The following is a 21,780-nucleotide window of genomic DNA, read 5'->3' on the forward strand; positions in this document are numbered from 1 at the left end:
GCGAACCGCTTTACGGCAGCCGCTTGGCCCTACACGGCGGGGCATCACGGGAAGCGTAGTCCCGCCTAGTTAAGCGGCTCTCAAACCGCTATTGGTTCCCGAAATGCTGGGCCCTGATTGGACGCCGAGCAGCTCGCTCTCCGCCCTTCCCGCCTCGCTGGAGGACGGTGGTTATTAGGTAGCTCCCGCACCACGCTCTCCCAGACCCTGCATTGAGGGCAAACCGTTCTCTTGGGGCTGTGAGAATGCCTGTTCTTGCGTCTGTTCCCTCTCACTTTTAGGGCCAGCGTCAGCCTTGAAGGTTTCAGATTTTATTTAATCTAGGAGGGAAATTTTTTTTTTTTTTTTTTAACATTCATTCAAAAAGCATCATTGGTTGCCTGCCCCGTGCCAGGCACTGTGCGAGGTTTGGGAATGCACAGCTGAATGAAACAAAACTTTGCCTTCGAGGAGCTTATAGTCTATTGGGGAAACTGACCAGAAACACATAACTATAAAATAAAGACACAAGTGCAAGGAAAGAGGTAAGCACAAGACCCCACTAACGCACACTTTGTCACTGTCTAGAGTATGGTGGTGGGAATCTACGGGGTGGTTAGTCAAGGATTTCCTGAGGAAGTGGCAACTGAACTGAATTAAGGGGTAGGCGGTAGCGAGGTGAAGTGCTATGGATGGAATTGTGTACCCCCAAATTTGTATGTAACCCCTATGTGACGTTATTTAGATGTGGGGCCTTTGGGAGGTAGTTAGGTTTAGACGAGATCATGAGGATGGGGTTCTCATGATGGGATTAGTGTCTTTACAAGAAGAGACACAGGAGAGCTTGCTGTCTCTCTCTGCCATATGAGGAAACAGCGGGAAGGCAGCTGTCTGTAAGCCAGGAAGAGAGTCCCCACCAGAACCCAGCCATGCTGGCATCTTGGTCTTGAACTCCCATTCTCCAGAACAGTGAGAAAATAAATGTCTGTTGTTTAAACCACCCGGTCTATGGTATTTTGTTATGGTAGCCTGAGTTAACTAAAACAGGATGGGGAGAAAGGTGTTGCAAAGAGGGCAGTTGGCCATAAGAAATAGCATAAGCAAAGCCAGACAGCTGAGCAAATGGTGTGAGCAGGGATGGTGTGAGACAGGAAATTATGGGAAATGGCACTGGAGAGATACTTGGGGGCTGGATGTGGAAGGCAGTGTATGCTCCCTTAGGGCGTTTGAAATGAGTTTTAAGCCAGTGAATGTTGTGGGCAAATTTGCACTTTAGTTGGATCAGTCCTACTGCAGAGTAGAGGGTGAATTTAAGGAGGAAAGAAAGAAGACCAAACTCTATAAAAATATACTTGCTCTTTCTTCTCTAATCTTCTTTAAAAGACATGAAAGAAGACTTCACCTGCCTCCATTTTGACCTCAGTCTGTACTTCCTAACTGATTCAGTTCTTTCCAGCTCATGTCTTAACTCAGGCAAAGCATTCTGTGATGGGAACCAAGACTGTCCCCTTGAGCAGTAACCACTGTCCTGAGCCAGCAAGACCCCACATGACTGACCTCAAGACACCGATCAACCTGACCTTTCCTGCCCACCTGCATGTGCCCATCAACTTTTGTCCCACATTTGCCTTCTATAAACTTAGAAGTATTTTCAGCACTTTGGAGATAGTCTTTGAGACATTAGTCTGCTGTCTTCCTGGTGCTGGCCTCACTGAAATAAATTCCTTTCTCTTTTCACCACCGCTCATCTGTCTGTCTTTGGATTTTGTCTGCAGTGAGTGGCTGAACCTGGTCTGTTTGGGACCCCCGGAGCCAGATGCTCTTGAACCTCTGTGCCCTGGTTACAGACATAAAAAACTATATGAAGTAATTATAATAATATATTGTTTAGTTTGTAATATATATGGATATAATATGTATAATAATCATAGTACAAATAATAGTAAAGTGCAGAAATCTTAAGGGTATAACTTGATGTGTTTTTGCGTGCGTACCAGGTACCACCACTCAGATCAGATACAGAAAATTTCCAGCACTCCAGAAAGCTCCCTTGTGGCCTTCCCTTTATTTATACATAGAGGGAAAATGACAGAAAATAAGGAAGTGATTATTATAAAGGTGTTGGTAAAATTAACTATAAAAATGTTTGATGTACTTTTACATGTGTGCGTTTTAAGTCACAATTCAAAGTTTTAAATAAAAAAATCAAGCAAACATAGTTTATGTTTAAAATTTTTATTAATACAGGGCGCCTGGGTGGCTCAGTTGGTTAGGCGACTGCCTTCGGCTCAGGTCATGATCCTGGAGTCCCTGGATCGAGTCCCGCGTCGGGCTCCCTGCTCAGCAGGGAGTCTGCTTCTCCCTCTGACCCTCCCCCCTCTCATGTGCTCTCTCTCATTCTCTCTCTCTCAAATAAATAAATAAAATCTTTAAAAAAAATTTTTATCAATACATATTGCCACACTGATTGTTAAATATTTTGATTATCACCCCTGAGCAGGTCCCAAGTAACCATTTTCCATTATACTATACGACTCTGCTCTTCTAGCCAGGGGTGAATAGAGCTAAACTCAGCAGGGGTCAATGGGAATACCTTTTCTAGAAATGTGAGAGCATTCAATCCATGTGAGTAGAACTGTAATATTTGACCTCAGCTCAGGCTGCCATAACAACATAGAGAAATTTACTTTCCCAGAGTTCTGGAGACTGGAAGTCTCCAGTTGGTCGTTTCTGGTGAGATTTCTCTTCCTGGCTTGTAGGTGGCACCACCTCGCTGTGTCCTTATATGACCTATTTTCTGTGTGTTCTCAGGGGGAGAGAGAGAGAGAATGAGCTCTCTGGTGTCTCTTCTTCTAAGGACGCTAATCCTATCGGCCTCCTGACCTCATTTAACTTTAATTACCTCTGTATAGGCCCTATTTCCAAATATAGTCACATTGGGGTTTAGGGCCTCAACAGAGGAGTTTGGGAGGGATACAGTTCAGTTCATAGCTTTGTGTGCTTTAAGCAGCCTCCCTCTGGCCAGGTGCAGTCACTGGTAGGGGAGTCCGTGCTTCTGAGAAAGAAAAATGAGACAGCTGCACAGAAATGAGATCGAAGACTCCAGGTGGCCTTCTAACCTCCAGCTCCCAGCTCAGTCATAGCTATATCCCTCTCTGTATGTACCTCAGAGAGCTGTATTTCTGCCCGTGAGTTATCCCTGTCTCCTTATAACAAATTCTTGTTTGGGGGGTTAAACACTGGAGGTGAGGTGGTTGAGACAGCTAGGGTTGGTAACTGAAAGAGTTTCTCCATGAAAAGGTACAGAAAGATGGGACAGTACCTGGAGGGAAATGTGGGGTCAAGAGAGGAGGCCAAGATGTGAGACACGAGATCGTGTTTCTGTTGATGGGAAGGGAACTGATGGTTAAGCCCAGGTAGGGCAATGCAAGGACCCAAGACCCTGAGGAGGCAAGAGGAGCCAGGACCACAGTACCAAGGGCCCTTTCCAGGGGTAGGGATACTTCTAGATGACACCACGAGGGAAGAAGAAGATGGAGCGGATGTCGGTTTGTTTTGTTATAGATTTGCTATAGATTTTCCCATCTGATGACATCTCTGTGGGACAAGGTCATCTCATGAAAATGAAGGGGGGGGGGAAGAGAAGGCATGCATAGTCATTGCAGAGAACAGGAAATAGAGTTTATAGGGAAACAGAAGAGGTAGGATGGTCAAATTGAATTAAAGGCCTGTTTGAGGTTTGTGATCACAAATTTAGGTAAAAACAGCCTATCTGCAAAATTCTTTCTAGAAGCAGAAAGTTAGGCAGATTTTTGAGTTGGAATATTGCCAGGTGGGGATGAATGGAGATAGAAAAGTGAGGGATTTAACGGTACTTGCATTGGAGAGATTTATAATGACAGAAAGGTGGTTCTCAGTTCCAGCTAGGTGCACATGGAATTACCCACGAGGCTTCCAAAGAATCTGATTTAATGGGCTCAGGATGGGGTCTGGGCATTGGTAGGGTTTCAAAAGCTCCTCGGGTGATTCTAATGTGCAGTTGGTGCTGAGAATCACCATGCAGACCATGACTCCTGAGGGGAGACAGGAGGGAGCTAATGAAAAGTGAGAACCCGGTGGTCTCAATGAATTTGAAATAAATGATAGCAGTGAAGTACTAGAGCACGTAAGCTGGAAGGATGGGAAGTCATGATCAGTAAGTAAATATTTGAAAGTGTTTGAAAACGGCTGAGTTTGTGGAGTGAAGGGGAAGGTCACTGTACATAAAGGGGTGAGAACTGAATGGATTATCCACGTGGAGTGTCCACGACAAGGAGTAGGACCCACCAGCTGAACTCTTCTCCGGATGAGGGGAAATGGCAGTTGGAAGCAGGAGAGGGTGGTGGAGCTGGGCAGCACCAGCTAGACTGGAAGAGGGCTCTTTGCGGGACGAAGGGGCAGAACTGGCCAGCAGAAGCCATGCACCAGAGAACTTCAGACTTTATGTGCAACCTGCTGATGTGGAAGCTGAGGCACATACAAGGGAAGTGACTCGCCCAAGTTCACCAGCATGGCAGATTAACAGAGGCCTCCTGGAGACAGTCCTTGTGCAGGTCGAGATCAGGGCTCAGACCCACTCTGCCCCCCTTACCCCCTTGTCCCCAGAGGCAGACTCTGCACACGGGCTTGCTGCCAGTGTCACTTTATTTGGGAGATGTTGGTACCAGGGCATGGAGTGGGCGGGTCGGCACGGGAGGAGGGGGTCAGTGCATCCGAGCCCGGTGATGACATGAGGGGTGGAGGCAGCCTCGTGCAGCGGAGCCATCAGTGCTTTGAGAAGTCACCTCCTGGAGGACGAATGAGCGGGAGAGGCACTAGCAAGGAGGCAGTGGTCAGGCCCGGAAGGGATGGGCAGCGGCGCAAACTGGCAGGAGAGGGAGACCCGCCAGGAGGAAAGCCAGAGAAAGGCCCGCTCTTGCCCTGCGCTCCGTCCAGGCGGTACCAGTGTCCCTGCACCTGTTTCTCTCACCTGCCACGGTGTGGCCTCGGGTACCTAACGAGAACCAGGCACCCGGCAGGCGCTTCACACGTGCGCTCTCACTAAGCCCTCCCAACAAGCCCGTGCACAATTGTCAGCCAGGCGGTGAGGCTGAGGTCACGGACGCTGAGCAAGGAAGGAAAGAGAAGGGCTGCTATGAAGCAGCTCTGACGGACTCCAAACCCCCAAGCGTGCGTATGATTGGAGAAGAACCCAACGAGAGCCAAGAAGCGGGATGGAGCGGGTCAGAAGGGGTCAGGAAGGCAGAATCCCGCGGGGGCCTGCGAGTTGGGAAACGGGCCCTTTCGGAGGGCCTGTCCCGGCCCCGGCCCCGCCCCGCCCCCGCCCCGCCCCCGGAGCCCGCCCGCGCCCCCCGCCTGCCCCCGCCGCAGCCCGGCCCCGCCCAGACCCACCCTGGCAGGCGCTGCACTGGCAGCTGCGGATGGCGGGCAGCACCACCGGCTCCGCGCGGCCGCCGGGACAGCGCAGGGTCAGGATCCGCACGGGGCTCTCGGGGTCCAGGCTGTAGCTGCAGCAGCCGCACTGGCTCTGCAGGTACGGCTCCTGCGGGGGGGCGTGGCTGAGCTGGGGCGGGGCCAAACGCGTTGGCCCAAAACACCCGCCTTCCCTCTGGGGGCCTTTCCCATCCCGGGGAGGGCCAGATCCCAACACTCCTCGCCCAGCGGGGCAGCCAGCCGGGTCGCGGAGGAGCAGGGCTCTGGGTCCGAGGAGAGCAAGTGCAGGGCAGAGCCCAGTCCGTCTTCTGGGACATGCTCATAACGCCTTGCCAGGAATGTCTGGGACGAGGCTGTGTGCAAACGGCCTGTCCCACAGAGCTTCTCACTATAGGCTGGGCTGTGATTTCGGAGCCTAACTTAGCTCCTAATTTATGCCTTTCCTGTCCATGTCCTGGTAGGCCCACAGCAGGAGAAGACCCCCCTGGCAGGGGTGGAGGCCTGCAGTAGGCTCTGGAGCCCAAGCCCGGTGGAGGGTCACAGGGCCAAGCAGCAGGTGGAGGCCACCACCTTGGTAAAAACTCACCCGGGCTCTGATCTGTATCCCCTTGAGATTGACCGCGTCCCTCACGTCCCCGGGGCTTTGCCCAGGTCTAGGCTCGCAGTGGTAGGCCCTCAGGGTGCACGGCAGCCCCCTGGCTCACCTCAGGCATGACGTTGGTGCTGGATGGACAGTGCCCGCTGCAGTAGCTCACTTCTACTTGGTCCAGGTAGCAGGGGCCCTTGGTGAGGTTGCGCAGCTCGGTGAGATGCCGGCAGGAGGCTGACTGCTCCTCTGTGGGGAGGAGCAGGTGAATGCAGGAGGTGGGGGCACGGCAGAGAGAGAAGGCCAACACGAGGGGACTCTGTGTGAAGGGGACAGCAGCGTGTGGACCCGAAGGGCACCTGCGGCTGTTGGGACAGGGGTGGCCAGGTGCCATGAGGCAGCGCTAGGGGTCTCCACTCCGCTAATCCTCATGGTAGGCAGCACTGGGGAAGGCAGGCCTCCTAGGGTGGGCATGGGGGCAGTTTGGGAGAAGGGCCCAGAGCAGGAAGAGGCACGGCAGGAAGTGCCCCAGGTCCCCTGCATACCCAGAGTCTCTTGGCGGCAAGTGGGACAGCAGCTCCCTGGCTCCTGCACGGTCACCTCGCCCTGCAGAGGGAGTGGTCCCCAGCCCACTCAGGAGGATGGCCCAGGCGCCCCGGCACTGCCTGCTCGAGGCCCTAAGACCAGCCTCTGGGGAGGGACGCAGGAAGGGACCCCAGGGAGCCGCTCTGAGAGGGCAGCAGGGCTGCTGGCGGTACCTGGGCACAGGTGAGGGGGGGGCAGCGCTGGGTGCAGACACTCCTCCCGCGGACGCAGCGGCAGCTGTCACAGTCCTCCTGCCATTCGGATCCGGGCTGGGGAGAATGCGGGACATCCTCCTCTCCACCTGGATCTCCATCTCTCTGCTGGTTAGGCTTTTCTACGCTACTACCCCCTCCCTGAAACCAGCGGCCAGAGACTGAAGGCGGCAACAGGAGTTTCAGGAGGGAGGGGGGCCGACGGAGCCCAGAGACTGTCCCAGTGGGATGGCCCTGGTGCAGAGGGGAGGAGCCCGCGGACGGGAGGGAGGCCTGGGTTGAGGAGGGCAGCGGGGTCTCACCGGGTGGGGATGCCCGCGGCGCCAGCACTCGCAGCCGTCCGCGGGCACGCAGAGGCCCGCCTGGCTGCGCAAGTGCCCGTGCCCGCACACACAGCCCGGGGCCCGCGCCGCACTGCAGCTGCCCTGGGTCTCCGTGGCGTTGGGCTCCCGGCACGTCCGCTCGCACAGCCCCAGCTCCCCAGGGGGCACCTGCTGCCACATTTCCCCGGAGGGGCACTCTGCCAGGGAAGACCCCCCCCACCACCACCACCACTCAGGTCAGCCCTGGGTCCAGCCTCGATTCTCCCCCGTCCCACGCCAGGCACCCCTAGGGTCCCTCCTCCCTCCCCAGTGCTGCCCACTCTGCACTTGTAGGCCTCCAGACACAGCCCTCTGCTCTTATCCACCTTCCCAAATACCAGCGGGGCCTAACTCGCATCTTGCCTCTTCCAGGAAGCCTCCCCTGACTAGTCCTGTCCACCTCGACCTCTCCTCTTGTGGCACTGATTTCCCGTCCCGTGGGTGCAGCCTGCTTGTTAGTGGGCCAGAAACCATCTCCTGTCTCTGTTCTGGTGGGTCAGTCTGCCCTCAGCAGCAGCACCAGGCTGGGGTGCTCGGGGCTCACCATACCTGTGTGTCTCTGAATCCACACAGAGCCCAGTGTGCCGGGGCGGGGCACAGGTGAGCCCTTAGCAAAGGCCTGTTGACTTTGACCAGATGGGGGCAAAACAGCACAGGGCAGATACCACCTGCCTGGGGACTGCCAGACAAGGATCCTATTTTAGCTCACGCTCTCAACCTTTGCTTCCTCCTCTGCAGGGAAAGAACCCTCCACTTCCTGCATCGCTCACAGCCCTGCTCTGTGCACACACAGGAATGCCGTCAGCATCACTGTGGACAGAGCAGGGAAGGGGCTTCTTGAAAGAGATAGCACTGCCTTTGCCCTCAGCAGGGCCAACCACCCCCCCTGCCTTTGGAAGGACGGCAGGGGCCTAGACAGCCATATCTCACCGTGACAGTCGGCTGGGGAGCAGTTGAAGGCTCCATCTCGGCAGATACTGGGAAGACAGAAGCATGGGTTCCGATGCCTCCGAGGCCCTGCTCCCCACCGCCATTCTCAGCAGCCCTGCCCTCCACCCCCTCCCCACCCAGCCCCCTGGCCCTCACCAGCGGGTACAGTTCCAGATGAGCACAGTCCCTGGGGGAAGCTCCCGGGCCTGCTCTTCAAGGGGCAAGGTAAGGCCCCACGGCAGAGAGATCTGGGTGCAGGGGCAGGCAGCGGGGGGCACACACGTGCCATTGTGCAGCAGCTGGGGCAGTGCGGGCTCCAGTTATACGCAGACCCACTTCTCCCCTCCCCCCCCACCTGCCTGCTCCCCCTACGGGAGTCGGGACACTGCACCTGCACGTACCTGCTCTCCAGGGCAGCCGCAGCCAAGCTGACAGGGTTCCTGCACACAGGGGGCAGCAGGCTGCAGATGCGAGCAGAGGCGTGGGCACGCGGTGGCACAGGCTCTGAGCACCTGGCCAGGTAGGCACTCTGGGGGGGGGGGGGGGGGCGGAGCACACAGACAGTGAGGTGGAGCCCGGGGAAGGGACTGTCTCCCGACCGGCCCCCTGCCCTGGCGAAGGCCAGCTGGGACGGGGGCCGGAGCTCAGCGGCACTAGAGGGAAGGGCAGGTGCCCACCACCCCAGGTGCTCACCGGGGCAGGGCTGCAGGTTACATTCCCGCCGCTGCTCTGTGTCCCGGGCCTGGCATGGTACCCCTGCAGGACCCTCCGCACAGCTCCGATGCCGCTCCATAGTGCCCCCACCACAGGGAGCAGAGCAGCTGCTCCAGGCTGACCAAGGCCCAAGGACAGGGCACTCGTGGTGTGGGCACATCAGGGACCCGTTGGTACAGGTGCTGTGGACAGGGGTCAAGGGCACAAGTCAAGGGGAACGGAGCCTTTGCTTCCCAGTAATGCCCATAACCCTGACCTGCCCCAAGCCTCCCACCCAAAGCTCCCGAGCCCCCCGCTTGGCCACCAGTGGGCAGCCATACCAGTTTTTGCAGTCCAGCTGTGCCACCTCAGCTGGGGCCACCACCCATGAGGCATTGGGGCTGGGAAGGCCACAGCAGCAGGAGGAGATGGGCACGCAGTGTCCATCCTGTATCAGTTGGCCAGGGGGGCAGCGGCAGCCTGGGGGGTGGGGGTGAGGAGGACAAGCAAGATTCAGCGCTCCGGCAGGCACACACAGAGGAACCCCCTGGCTGCCAGTTGGAGTCCAAAGCCTCAGGCTGACCCTGGAGCACCCTCCCCCACCCCCACCCCCAGCCCCCACACTGTTTCCACCTCTGGAGCACAGGAAGGAGTCGCTCTAGCCCGCCCTGTGTGGGCCCCACCCCAGGAACCCTTGAGGCTGCCTGAGAGCATCTTCACAGACACAGCCCATCTTGGCTAAGGCTCGCTCTATGCAGGAGCCCTACCCGGTTGCCGAAAGTGACCCAAGGATTCACTTGGCTGCCCTATCACCCATGATCCAGTACAGGAGCACGCCCCCACCCACGGGTCTCATGCTCTCGGGAAGCAGGAGGCAGCGAAGCAAGCTGCCCGGCTCAGAGGCCCTAGGGCTCCCAGGGGGGGCTGCAGGCGGGCCTGGCCACCTGGGCGGCACGGCCCCTGCAGACACTGCACGCGGTCCCAGAGGTCGGCACAGCTTCTGGGGCATCGGTTGGCACAGTCAAGGGTGGGCACGGTGTCCCGGGCTTCGCAGCTCTCCCCTGAGGACCAGAAGGTAGGAGTCTGTGTTGGGGGCCAACTCTTGGGCCCCCGGGACAGCACCCTCCCCTCCCCCGCGTGCCTCTAGGAGCAGAGGCAACATCCCGCTCAGGCGCTATCTTCTACTTACAGTCCCTGGCCCCTCCCCCCAGATGCTGCCATGGGGGTTACCTGGGCAGGGCCCCACATTGCAGCTCTCAGTCTGAGCCCATGGCCCCCGGCAACCCCCTCCAGGGGGGGCCGCTGCCTCTCTCCAGCGTAGCCGGAAACCTCCACTGCAGGGCACCTGGCAGGGGCTCCAGGGCCCCCAAGGACTCCACTGGCATAAGTCTGGGGAGATGAAATGGAAGTCAGTACCCAGGGCCCACCTCCCCTCTGCCTCTTGCTTCCACCCCAAGGCCTCGGGCTCTAGCCCTGCAGACACTCTGACATGCCCTGAGCCCCTCAGACCCCCTTCCTCCTCTTTTCAGCCGCTGCAGGGATGCTCCCTGCTGCGGGCCCACCCAGCGTGAAATCCAGCAGGCCCTGGGGGCAAGCAGGAGGCTTAGCAGGCCTGCTAACCCCCTGGCTACTGAAATAAACAGCATGGCCCAGCCCTACCTGGCCAGGTCCCCCACCACTCTCATTTCAGGCTCCCTCCTGCCCTGTTGGTCTCTGCCCCTCCTCATTACCTTGGCAGGCCCTCGGGTCCGGGCAGAGGCGCTGCTGGCTAAGTGGGGCGGTGCAGAGGTCTGGGTCTCCAGCCCACGGCCTCCCCGTCTCAGGGTCCAAACAGAGGCGATGGCGGTGCTGCTCCGAAGCCAGCCAGGGGGCCAAGGTCGGGGAGCGGCCAGCTGGGTGCTGAGACCAGCGCTCCTCTAGCACAGTCCTGGAGGCAGGGGCCAGCACGCCAGGGGGCAGGCAGGGTCCACAGGGTGACCACTCGGACCACCCACTCAGAGGAAGAAGACCTAGGAAGGGCAGCGAGTGGGCACCTTCCCAGGGGCCCTCCCCCAGACCACAGATCCCAGTGGATGGGGAGGGAGGAGCCCCAGTTATGACCAGGACGGGCTGGAAATGGGAAAGGCTGTAGGAGGTGTCAGGGAGCCAGGGTAGGGTGACCCACTGTCCTGGTTTGTCTGGGACTGTCCGAGTCCTAGCACCAAGAGTTCCAGATTCAGGAAACCGCCCCTCGCCCCCAGTCCTGGGCAAATGGGGACAGCTGGTCTCTCAAGTCCAGAGTTACCTTGACAGCCCTGGCTGGTGCACTGCAGTTCTCCGTGCTGGCATTCACTGTGGGAGGGGGTGGTCGGGGTAGGTTTGCCGAGGCAAGACTCAGCCCAGAGCGGTGGTTGGGGGACTGCTGTAGGGGCGACCTGAGCTCTGGGCTCATTTGGAGCAGGATGAGGTTGGAGTTGGGCCCGGGGCCTGGGGGATTTCCCTGTGGGGTCTCCTCCCCGCCCCCCACCCCCTGACCCCAGCCCTCTGATGCTGCCTCCCCGCCCCCATCACGCACCACTCTTTGCAGCCCAGGTGCAGGCGTTCCCCGGGGGCCAGGGTCACCGTGGCTCCTTCTCCTGTGAGGTGCAGGCAGCTACACTGCTCTGGGGGAATGCAGCCCCCCGCCTGCTCCAGCAGCCCCTGAGCAGGAGGGGACATGGGGACAGGGCTGTGTGGCAGCCATCTCTGTACCCTGGTGCCATACTGTGTCTGCTCATGGCGGGTGAGCCAGTGGTGGGCACGTGGGCACGAGGCAGAATGTGAGGGGCTCTTCAGGGGCATCGTGCGGAGGAGGGGTGTCGCCCAGGCATCACGGAGGGGAGACAGCGTAGGAGTGTGGACAGAGCCCCCCTTCTCCTGGGGCACCTCCCCCAGCCCCACCCCTCACCTCTGGACAGTAGCAGCCGGGCTGGCAGGGCGGCAGGTCCTGGCAGAGCCGATGGCTCAGGTGCGTGGCGCAGAGCCCGGCACAGGGCGGGGCACAGGTCCGGAACTCAAAGGGAGGTGTGCAGCTGTCCTCTGGGGGCAACAGAGGCTGGTGGGGGGCCGCCCAGAGACACCCTCCACCCCAAGCCCGGAGCACACAGGACACGATCCCCTCAAGGCCCCTTGGGGTCGCCCCGTAAGAGTGCAAACCTGCCCCCAGGCTGCCCTAAGGACTGGCTAGTGTCGCCCCATCAAGCGCCCACTCGGCCCCCAAGGGTGCCTCTAGGAAGGGTCATGATGGTTGGGCCGCGGAGAGCCAGGTAGCTGCGTGGAGGATGGGGCCTTTGGGGAGCTAGGGGCCTGGCAGGTGCTCCCGGGGTTGGCGGATGGGGGACAGGAGGGTGGCTACCACTGGAGGTGGGCAAGACCTTCTGTGCCCGGGGGGCTGCTACAAGTGGACAAAGCCTTTAGCTCCAAAGTGGGGAAATCACAGCGGAGCCGGGAGGGGAGAGGAGCAGAGCCGCGGGGATGCGGGAGTAGCTGAGGGCGAGGCAGGGGAGTAACCGGGCTGCTGCGGGCGGGGCTCAGTGCAGGCAGCTCCAAGGGCCCGGGGCATGGAGGCGGCTCGAAGAGGAGCTGGGAGGCCCTGCCGGGGCTCAGCTGTCTGGCTTCTCAGGGCCTCACCCGAGCAGTTGCCGATGGGGCAGGGCCGGAAGTGGCCGTCCAGGCGCGTGCAGGGAGAGCCCCCCCGCGCCGCTCCCGCTGCGGGCGCTGGTCCCTGGTGCCGGTAGCGCTGCTGGACCAGCACCTGGCAGGAGCATCGCGTCCAGCTGCTCCAGCTGCTCCACAGGCACTCCTCTAGGGACCAAGGTGGGGGGGTGCCAGCCAGGCTCCTCCAGCCTCCCTCCTCCCTCCCCTCCCCTCCACTCTTCCCCAGCCCCAGCCAACACCCTGCACAGCGAAAGGGCAAAAGGGAGCCAAGAATTCAGACAAGTCCTAATTCGCTGTGTTCTCTGTCACCCAGGGGCGAGGGGCGCATCCCAAAGAGCTCAAAAGGAAGAGATGGTGAGAAGAGGAAAGAAACTAGACACAATATCAGGGAGATAGATACACATTTGAGGGGGCAAATCTGGGGTTTGGGAAACCATGTTACTCGCTGAATTTTTCTGAGGCAGGAAATCAGGGGAGGGGGCTTCACGGCGCCGTGCACACTCACCTAGGCAGGGCCCTGGGTAGCAGGCCTGGGTGTCCAGGTGGAGGAAGGTGCCATTGCAGGTGGGGTCGACTTCGGCCAGTGGGCACGGGCAGGACCCAGAGCGGGAGGCCAGGCCTGGGCCACAGCTGCGGGAACAGGGCCCCCACGGGCCCCAGGAGCAGGCCTCCAGCAGCCCCAGGCAAGGCTGCCATCCACAGCGCTGGGTCTGGGTGCCAGGGCCCAGGCAGGGGGCCCCGCTGCGGTCAGCGGCCGAGGCCATGCAGACCCGGGTGCGAACCTGGCTTCCACCTCCACAGGAGACAGGGCATTCAGACCAGGGGGACCAGAGCGTCCAGGCCCCGGGTACTGTGGGAGGGCACAGGCAAGGTTAGAGAAGCCGGGGGGCGGGGGGGGGAGCAAAGGCCTGGAGGGCTGGTCAGGACCTTCATGGCACAGGGGCTGGCAGCGGTGAATAGGGCTAGGAGGGAAATGCGAGACAGAGCAAGCAAGCCGGCCTGAGGCTAGGAGGGTGGGGGAAGGTGGGATTGGGATGAAAGCCCAGACCTGCACACTCGATGTCTTCACATATGATGCCCTCCGGGGTGCAGGAGCTGAGGGGAGGAGCCCGGACTCAGGGACGCTGCCCTCCGGCAGGACAGTGCCACCCCGTCCCTGCCCCTGCCCCAGGCTTACCACCGCTGACACTCGCCCTGCAGCCAACTGTCCCCCAGGGTGTGGAGGCGAGCACCGTGCAGGCACAGGGGTGGGCACGGGGGCTGAGGGCAGGGCTGGCTCTGGGACTGCTCCTCCCGACACTCTGGGGCCCATGAGCCCGATGTGGAGGACCTGGGTGGGGCCCGGGGCAGAGAAGGTGAGAGATAGCCCAGGGCCCTTCATCACTCCTCGGTCTCCTGGTGAGACACCTGACGGGCAAACCTGGGGCGGCTAAAGAAAGCACGGATGACCCGGGCCAAGAGCTGGGCCAGGGCACAGAGGGTATGCCACGGGGGGGGCAGGATCCAGGAGCTCTGGATCAGAGAGGAAGACCGAGTCCAGGCAGTGGGAGACTGGGGTTGGGGGAGGTGACGCTAGCCTGGCCCAGCCCCATACCGGAAGCGGCTCTGCTGCCCCTCGGGCCCACACGAGCGGCTGCAGGGACTCCAGGCTGACCAGCGGCTCCAGGCGCAGTGGGCAGGCGGTGGGCAGGGCTGAGCCGTGCAGGAGAGGCGCCCAGCCCGGCAGGTGCAGGTGCTGCAGGCCTCCTGGTGCTGGCTGCCCGGGGCCCAGCTCTGGCCCTGGGCGTCTGTACACTCGCAGTGCCCAGTCGGCACGCAGCCGCCGTCCTGCTCCAGGAAGCCTGCGGGGGAGGCAGCCCTCCAGAGCCGGGCCGGCACCCGGGGCCCACCGGCCTTCCCACTGAGCCGCTCTGACACGCCGCGGGCCCGGGGCCGCCCCTACCCTCCGAGCAGCGGCAACCCGGCTGGCAGGCCTGGCCGTCCTGACACACGATCCCCTCCTGGAGGTCTGAGCAGCGGCGGGGGCAACGGTTGGCACAGCTGACCATCTGCATGCCTGCTGGGCAGCCCTCCTCTGAGCAGACGGGGAGGACCTGAGTCAAGAGGGCTCTGAGCACAGGGGCTCAGAAACCCTCTGCCTGCCTGCCCGGGAACTGCTCTTACCTCCATGAAGCTATACTCCCATCCCTCTCCCCACATTGGTGCCCACGGAAACATAGGGCCTTGGGGAGACCCCTGGGATTGGGACGTTCTGCGTGACAGGGAGTCCCTCTTACCTACCTGGGGGTTCTCAGCACCTAGCCTGGCACCCACAAAATGTCGCTGAACTGGACTGAATTTGTGCATCTAAGAACATGCTCACCTACACAGCTCCTTTGTGTTCACCTGGGGGGCTATGAGGGTGGAAAGCCCTAGTGTAACCAAGGTCCATGGGGTCGGGGAGCTCAGAAGGACCAGTAAGGACCAATAAGGAGCCGAAGCTGGGAGGGGCGTGTCTGGAAGTGGCCGCCCACACCCCAGGAGCAGGTGCAGTCCTGATTGTAACCCTCAAATCCTCCGGAAATCTTGACCGGGCTGGGTGGTCTTTCAGGAGCTGGAGGGTGGGCAAAACTTCAAGAACAAGTTCTGGTGCAGGGTGGGGGCAGGCAGGGGCAAGCATTCTGGCAGCTCAGCCCTGGCCACAGCGAGTCCCTGCGCGCAATACCCAGATCCCGCCATCTGACCCTGCGGGCCTAAGTTTTCTCTGCTGGCTACTGAGTGTCTCCGTCACAAGGTGTCGTGGGAGTTAAATTAGGGGTGGGATGGGGAGAGCTGTGCAGAGGGCAAAGGCCACCAGGGATGCGATGTCCCCACCATCATACCACAGGGCAAGGGATTGCAGAGCCGAGCGTGGTGCCTCTCCCCAACACAGGGGGCACCCCCGTTCTTGGGTGGGGGGCTTGAGCAGCTGCGACTCCTCAGGGATCGGCCCCCCCCACAGCTCCGGTCACACCAGGACCAGGGACTCCAGCGTGACCAGCCTCCAGGCACTGCGTGGCAGAGAGAAGGGCCACATGAGGGATGACCTAGCTCAGGCAGAGCCCCCCCCCCCACCGTGCACCAGGAGCCTGGGGCAGGGTCCCGCGCTAAGATGGAAGCGCCACAGAGGCCCTGGGACCAGGGAAGGGCCTGCGCTGGTCCTCAGCAGCCCTCCTCACCTGGGCAAGCCCGCAGGTTGCAGAAGCGGTTCTCCTGGTAAGCGGTAAGGATGTCGGGGCACCAGTGCCCACCGGGCCCTGGGGGACGGTAGGCCCGCAGACGGCGCTGCTGGCCCACCCCGCAGCTTCGGGAGCAAGGTTCCCATGGGGCCCAGGCGGTCCAGGAACAGTTCCCAGCCACACAGCCAGGGCTGGGGCACAGGGGCAGCTCTGCGGGCCGGGACAGGATGGAACGACGCGAGCTGGAGCCGGCCCTGACTCCCCCGCCTCAGCCCAAGTGCAGAGCTCCTCATCCGCCGGGCCAGCCAGGTCCTTATCCAGACCTCTGGGGTCCCGTTTCGGATCTGATGCCGGCTGTTGTGAGGCTTCGGCAGCGAGGTCTCAGGGGGCCGTGCGTGGTCCCAGACTCACCGGGATGCTCAGGGATTTGGATGGGAATTGGGTGAGTGTTCAGTACACACACAAGTGAGGGTTTGCCGGTGTGGGCAGGGCCTGGAGGCCCCAACAGCTGCCCAGCCTGGCACAGAGCACCCCGGGTCCAGAGTCACACACGGATTCATGATTCCGTATCAGGCTGAGAACTCGGTATTTGCTTCAAGGGTATTAGGTGTCGGGTTGGGAGGTTGGACATGGGTTCGGGTCAGAATGTGCTGCTGGAGGGAGGATGCTGGGCTTAGAGGGGATGGCCATGGTTCAGACACGGGTCAGGGTCAGAGGTCAAGACCGGAAGGCGCACCTGTGCCGGAGGGCAGGTTGCAAGGGCGCTCCTGTGACGCGTCCCCCCCGGTGCAGTTTGCCAGGCAGAGGCGAGTACGGCGGCGCCAAGCAGGGTGAGTGGGGTCTGTGCAGGTGCGAGAGCATGGGGACCACGGGGACCATGGGCCCCAGCCGCCTGCGGGGATAGAAGGGAGACGCATCTCCTGCTGAGTCAACCCTGGGCTCCTGGCCTCCCAGGAAGCAGGGCTGGGGAGGGAGGAGCCTCTGGGCTTGTTTTCCCAAAGGGAGGCCACGTGCGAGGGGTACAGCCAGTCTGGGCTGGGACCCACGGAGTCTGGGCTACCTGGAAGGCTTGTCACGGGCTCCACTGTGGACCCTCCAGCCCCTGTGCCAAAGAAAAGCCCTGCTCAGAACGTTTCTGAGTCTGCAGTGCCCCAGGACCAAACCTGAGGCTGGTGGCCCAGTTCTAAACCCACCACTATCTGATTCAGCCCTTCCCTCCTGCTGGGTCTCCCATGGGCCCTCCAGGCCCCACACGCAGCCAGACTCGCCCTTCCCGCTTCCCTCACCTGGGCAGTCTGGGCTGGGGCAGTACTTGAGGTCCTGGCGGGGCCCACCGCAGCCCTGGCTGCCTGGAGCTGGGGAGGGCCGCACACACTGGCGGCTGCGGGTTTGGGTGCCCAGCCCACCACAAGACCGGGAGCATGGGCCCCATGGCCCCCAGGGACTGAAGCCATCGGCAGCCTTGGAGCAGTCCCCCACCGAGCAAGACAGCTGCCCATGCACACAGGAGCTGGGGAAAGGGCATGGGGGTGAGGGGCAGGCAGGACAGACCCTGAGAGAAAAAGGGGTGGGCAAGGGTATCCACCCCGAAGAGTGAAGGGACAGAGCCAAGGGTAGTCAGGCCGGGCAAGGGCGGGGCAGCCGGTGTCTCCCCCTCCCTTGGCTCCAAATCTCCCCCACTCTCGCCATCCCCTCACCAGTTCCTGCAGCCTGTACGAAGGCTCTGGCCTGAGCCCAACTCATCCCCAGGCCCAAGGGGCTGACCGCCCTCTCCCAGAACGGGGGGGCGAGCCGCAGGGTCAGCGCCGGCAGCTCCCAGCTCCCACAGCAGCGAGGCGGTGGGCACACAGGGGCACTCCTGGCGGGGCGGGAGCAGAGGGGAAGGTGCAATCGCCTAGGCCCGGTGCCCGCTCTCTGCACTGTGGCCCAGGGAGGCGGGGAGGAAGGCATGTGAGGCTGGGAGTGGGGGGTGCTCTGGGCCCCAGAAGAGCATTCCCTGGAGCAAGTGGGACAGTTTCCCTGAGTCAGGGCTGTGAACGGGAGAGACTAGTGGCCTATGAACTTGACCCGAAATGGCCAGTGGCTTTCCCGCATACAGCACTTAGCTAGGACCCAGGCAGGGTCAGCAGAGGCCCTTCCAGGGCGGGACTTGGAGGGAACACGGAGGCAGAAAGAGCCTCAGCCAGGAATCAGACACCTGGTCCCTAGTTTTACCGATAACTGTCTGCATGACTCGGTGTGTCCCTTTCCTTCCTTGCAGCTCACGCAGTGTCATCAGCTCTACGTCAAGCAGGTGGCTGCTCAGGCCCTTCTGGGCATGGCATTCTGGAGCTCTGGCTGGGCGCAGCCACCGGACACCGGCTTCGAGCTTAGGATTAAAGCCGGGGACAGAAACCCCCACGCACCCGGAGAGCTCCGCAGAGCAGTTGGCACCTGCCTGTTGTCTGGACCCCAGAGCGGGAGACAAGGAGTCCGGGGCAGAGTAAAGGTGAGGGTACGCTTCCCCACCGGGGTGCGGCAGGGAAAGGGGGCAGTGAGGACCCACAATTCCCGGCCGTGGCCTGAATGGCATGGGGAGCACTGGGCCTGGCAGGAAAGTGCTCTGGGGACAGGGGGGCACCTGGCCCTACGCCAGTCACGGGCGGGTCCACGCGGGAGCCCCCCATGGGAGCTGGCAGCCAGGGAGCCGCTGCTGGGGTCCCTGGGAAGACTGCAGTGTCTCATGCGGAGGAGGAGCAGGAGGCCAGGCAAGGCCCCTGTTCCAGGGAACCGGCGACGTCACCCCAGCTGCCCGCTCGGGGAGCTCCACCTCTGCCTGACTGCCCTGGGCAGCCAAGGCCTCAGACAGCCTGGCAGGCCGAACGCTTGCCTGGGGTCACGTGAGGAAGCGGGGCGCTGTCCAGAGGACAGGGTCTGCAGGGCTGAGCAGCTGCGGGCGAGAGGGAGGAAAGGCAGGGGAGGGGAGGGAGGGCTTGGGCTCCTGGCTGAGAGGGTTCTGACCTGGACACAGGACAAGCGGTGCTGGAAGGTGCCCACGGGGCAGTGGCAGCCCTCCCTGCAGCCAGTGGAGAAGCAGCCCACCTGCCGAGTGACGTGGGCGCAAGAGAAGGGGCACCCCTCGCCGGGCGGGCACTCCTGGTACAGACGTCCAGCCGGGCAGCCTGCCGCTGGGGCAACACTTGCATCAGGGCCCGGCTCTGGCCTGCGCTGCTCGCGGGGGCTCCTTCGACGCCCACCCTGCCACCTGCTTACTCGCCCCTGTGCCCGCCCTCCCATGGCTCCCCAGCTGTGCCCACGATATTCTCCCTGCGTTGTGCCCCTCAGGGCCAATGTCACACCCTCCCACAGGCTCCCCTCCCTGAATCTGGCTACTTCCTCCTCTGCTTGCCCACCACTGGCCCTGGGGGGAGGGCAGCCCACGGGGATGGATGGAAGAGGGCAAAGGCACCTTTGAGTCCGCGTCAAAGGCCAACGTGGGAATCCCACCTAAGTTAGAGCGTCAAGGCCGGAACCTGGGCTGGGGCTCACCTCTGCAGACCTGGGCGTGGCAGGTGTGGCTCTGGTGGGCATGCCCAGGGCAGGGGGGCCGGGCACATCTCCGGGAGCGGAGCTGCTCCCCTCCTCCGCATGAGACACTGCAGTCTTCCCAGGGACCCCAGGAACCCCACACCCCAGGGCCGGGGCAGCCAGGCACCTCCCGGCACTGCAAGATGCCTTCCATACAGGTGCTGGGGACAGGGAAGGGGGCTTCAGAAGACAGGACCCCGGCCACCTCCCCCAAGGGCCCTACTGCCCGGCTCTGCAGCCCACTCCCCTCCCCCTGCTTCCCTGGGCTCACCAGTTGTCACAGGGCCCAGTCACCACCTCTCCGGGTTCCAGGCTCTCCCAGGAGCTGAGCCCAGGCCCTGCTGACCGGCTGTGGTTCTCAGGAATCCCTGAAGGCATGAGTGGGGGTGGGACCCCAGATAGCTCAGTGTGCCCCCCACCCTGAATCCCTCCTCCTACCCCACTGCCTTCTACCTCCCTCCCTCTCAGCCTTCACCCCATGGCGCCCCAGATCGTGGGCCTGGGAGATGGAAGCCCCAACCTGGGGCAGGCCCGGGATGCCATGGGATCCGCGGGAGACGATGCCTGGAGCATCAGAGAGGACAGGTTGCCTGTTTCCATCCTGCCACTCCAGGCTGGGTCCCGCCGGCAGATGGGCAGAGGCCAGGCAGGCGGGCATTGCAGTGCTCGGGGGTCCTTGGGAGAGGGCAAAGGGAAGCACTGACCCATGGCTCCAGGCTGGTAGTGACAGCGGCAGTGGGTGGGAGGCACACAAAGGCCATCCTGGGACAGCTGGCCGGGGGGGCACCCACAGCTGGGCTGGCAGCCCGTCGGGCCTGGCTGGCACACACTCCCCGGAGACAGGTCCTGGCAGGAGCGGGGACAGGGCCACCCACAGGGGAGAAGACCCTGGCCATCCCCACAGGCTGTGGTGGGACAGAAGCAGAGAGGGTGAATGCTGAGCAGGGGCCCAGCCTGAAGGATCCCGGCATGCAGGTGACAAGCCCTCCTGCCACGCCCTCCACCTGCTTTGCCTTCCACCTTGCCCCAGGATTACAGGGTGAGTGATCTAAGGGCTGCCCCACGAAGGAAGTGACATGCGTATGTATACTGGGGTCAAAAGTCAGAAGCCGTGTCTCCCTAGCCTTCTAAGGGACCCTCCCAGACTCTGCAGAAGCCCTCACCTGTGCATTGTGTGGCGTTGTCTTGGCAGGGGCGACTCTGCCTGTAGCCCCCAGGGCAGGGCCTGCCTCCTTCGGGGGTGGGGGGCCAGACACACTCCCGGCTCCGATGGGACTGCCCCAGGCACGGGTCACAGGGAGACCACAGTCCCCACGGGCTCCAGGCTCCATCCACTGTGCCAGGAAGACAGAATCACCTGCCCTAGGAGGCCTGCGAGGTGCCCAGCCTATTGAGATTTGAGCAGACTAGTGGGGGCATCTCACCTGGGCAGTCGGGGGGGCTGGGGCAGGTCTCCTTCTGATGCTGGGCCCCTGCCTCCCCTGCTTTACCAGGGCACGGGGTCCCCCCGTGCTGAGGAGCGGGGCAGGTGCAGGCCCTGGAGCGGGTCCTCGTCTGACCCCTGCAAGGCTGGGAGCACGCTGTCCACTCCGACCATGGACACCAGCCACCCGGCACTGCAAGGGACGATAGAAGGGCACTGGGGCGCAGGCGTCCCTTCCCCAGTCCCAGTCCTCTTGGTGATCTTGGCCACTTTTCCTTGCCTCCCTCCGAGCTGGGACACACATACCTGGGCAAGGCAGGTCTGTGCAGTTCAGCCTCCCCTCCGAGCAGGTGCTGGGCAGGGCATGCAGGCACATGAAGGAGAGCGGCAGCTCAGCCCTCCCCTGCCCTCCACGCGCACCCCTCCTAAGCTGCTTCTTCCCTTCCCCTTTACTCCAATGCCCCTGTTTCCTTTCAGGGTCTCAGATGCCCCCTGGCCATTCTCCAGAGCACCCAGACCCTGCTCTCTGTCCTATTCAGGGACCCCTCAGGTGTCCTGTCGTCTCTCTGCTTGTCGCTGGCTGGTGTGTCCTACTGGGGAAGGACCAGAGGTAGTCTGCTGCTGACCGGGGCCAGACAGTGAGGAGGAACACGGTGCCTGTTACCCTCCTTCCCCTCCAAGCACACACCCAGCCTGCCATGTCTCCCAGAGGGCAGACACACAGAGCTGGCTGCCTCAGTTTCCCCACCGATCAGACAGGGGTGAGCATGCCTACCCGCATCTCCTTGGGGATCGTGGGAGTCTAACCTGCATCCGCTAAGACCCAGGAGAGCCCAGGTGCAGCCCGCCCTCACCCAGGCCCCTGCAGCCGCCCTCACGCCCGCCTCACCAGTAGTTGCAGCCGTCGGGCCTGGGCAGCCGAGCCCCCGGCCGGTGCCGCTCCCCGCTCAGCAGGTCCAGGCAGCCACAGTGGCCGGGCGGCACGCAGAAGGCCCCGTCGGCGCTCAGCACCTGGCCAGGAGGGCAGTAGCAGCCGGGCTGGCAGCGCCACACGCAGTGCTGGGGGGGCAGCAAGGGAGGGCTTGGGTCAGCAGAAGAC

The 21,780-nt window shown here is 61.8% G+C and overlaps 1 protein-coding gene across 1 annotated transcript in view; it reads right to left on the minus strand.

Moving 5' to 3' along the window:
* Positions 1-4,701: 4,701 nt before the first annotated feature.
* Positions 4,702-21,780, minus strand: part of LOC116630665 (SCO-spondin-like) — a 51,947-nt gene continuing 34,868 nt past the window's right edge. The window contains 37 exon segments of the mRNA XM_032401356.1: positions 4,702-4,805; positions 5,410-5,560; positions 6,156-6,286; positions 6,583-6,643; positions 6,796-6,891; positions 7,137-7,354; positions 8,127-8,173; positions 8,283-8,425; positions 8,528-8,655; positions 8,820-9,022; positions 9,161-9,299; positions 9,764-9,880; positions 10,050-10,208; positions 10,550-10,828; positions 11,104-11,150; positions 11,374-11,498; positions 11,746-11,876; positions 12,468-12,641; positions 13,000-13,344; positions 13,543-13,589; positions 13,672-13,824; positions 14,089-14,335; positions 14,437-14,568; positions 15,356-15,523; positions 15,692-15,901; positions 16,428-16,583; positions 16,752-16,793; positions 16,978-17,201; positions 17,389-17,549; positions 18,692-18,858; positions 19,220-19,419; positions 19,530-19,626; positions 19,963-20,163; positions 20,422-20,592; positions 20,683-20,874; positions 20,988-21,034; positions 21,571-21,740. Coding sequence (XP_032257247.1) covers positions 4,783-4,805; positions 5,410-5,560; positions 6,156-6,286; positions 6,583-6,643; positions 6,796-6,891; positions 7,137-7,354; positions 8,127-8,173; positions 8,283-8,425; positions 8,528-8,655; positions 8,820-9,022; positions 9,161-9,299; positions 9,764-9,880; positions 10,050-10,208; positions 10,550-10,828; positions 11,104-11,150; positions 11,374-11,498; positions 11,746-11,876; positions 12,468-12,641; positions 13,000-13,344; positions 13,543-13,589; positions 13,672-13,824; positions 14,089-14,335; positions 14,437-14,568; positions 15,356-15,523; positions 15,692-15,901; positions 16,428-16,583; positions 16,752-16,793; positions 16,978-17,201; positions 17,389-17,549; positions 18,692-18,858; positions 19,220-19,419; positions 19,530-19,626; positions 19,963-20,163; positions 20,422-20,592; positions 20,683-20,874; positions 20,988-21,034; positions 21,571-21,740 — 5,502 coding nt within the window. The 3' untranslated portion in view covers positions 4,702-4,782.

Source organism: Phoca vitulina, unplaced genomic scaffold (assembly GCF_004348235.1).
Source record: "Phoca vitulina isolate PV1807 unplaced genomic scaffold, GSC_HSeal_1.0 scaffold4, whole genome shotgun sequence".
Classification (NCBI taxonomy): domain Eukaryota; kingdom Metazoa; phylum Chordata; class Mammalia; order Carnivora; family Phocidae; genus Phoca; species Phoca vitulina.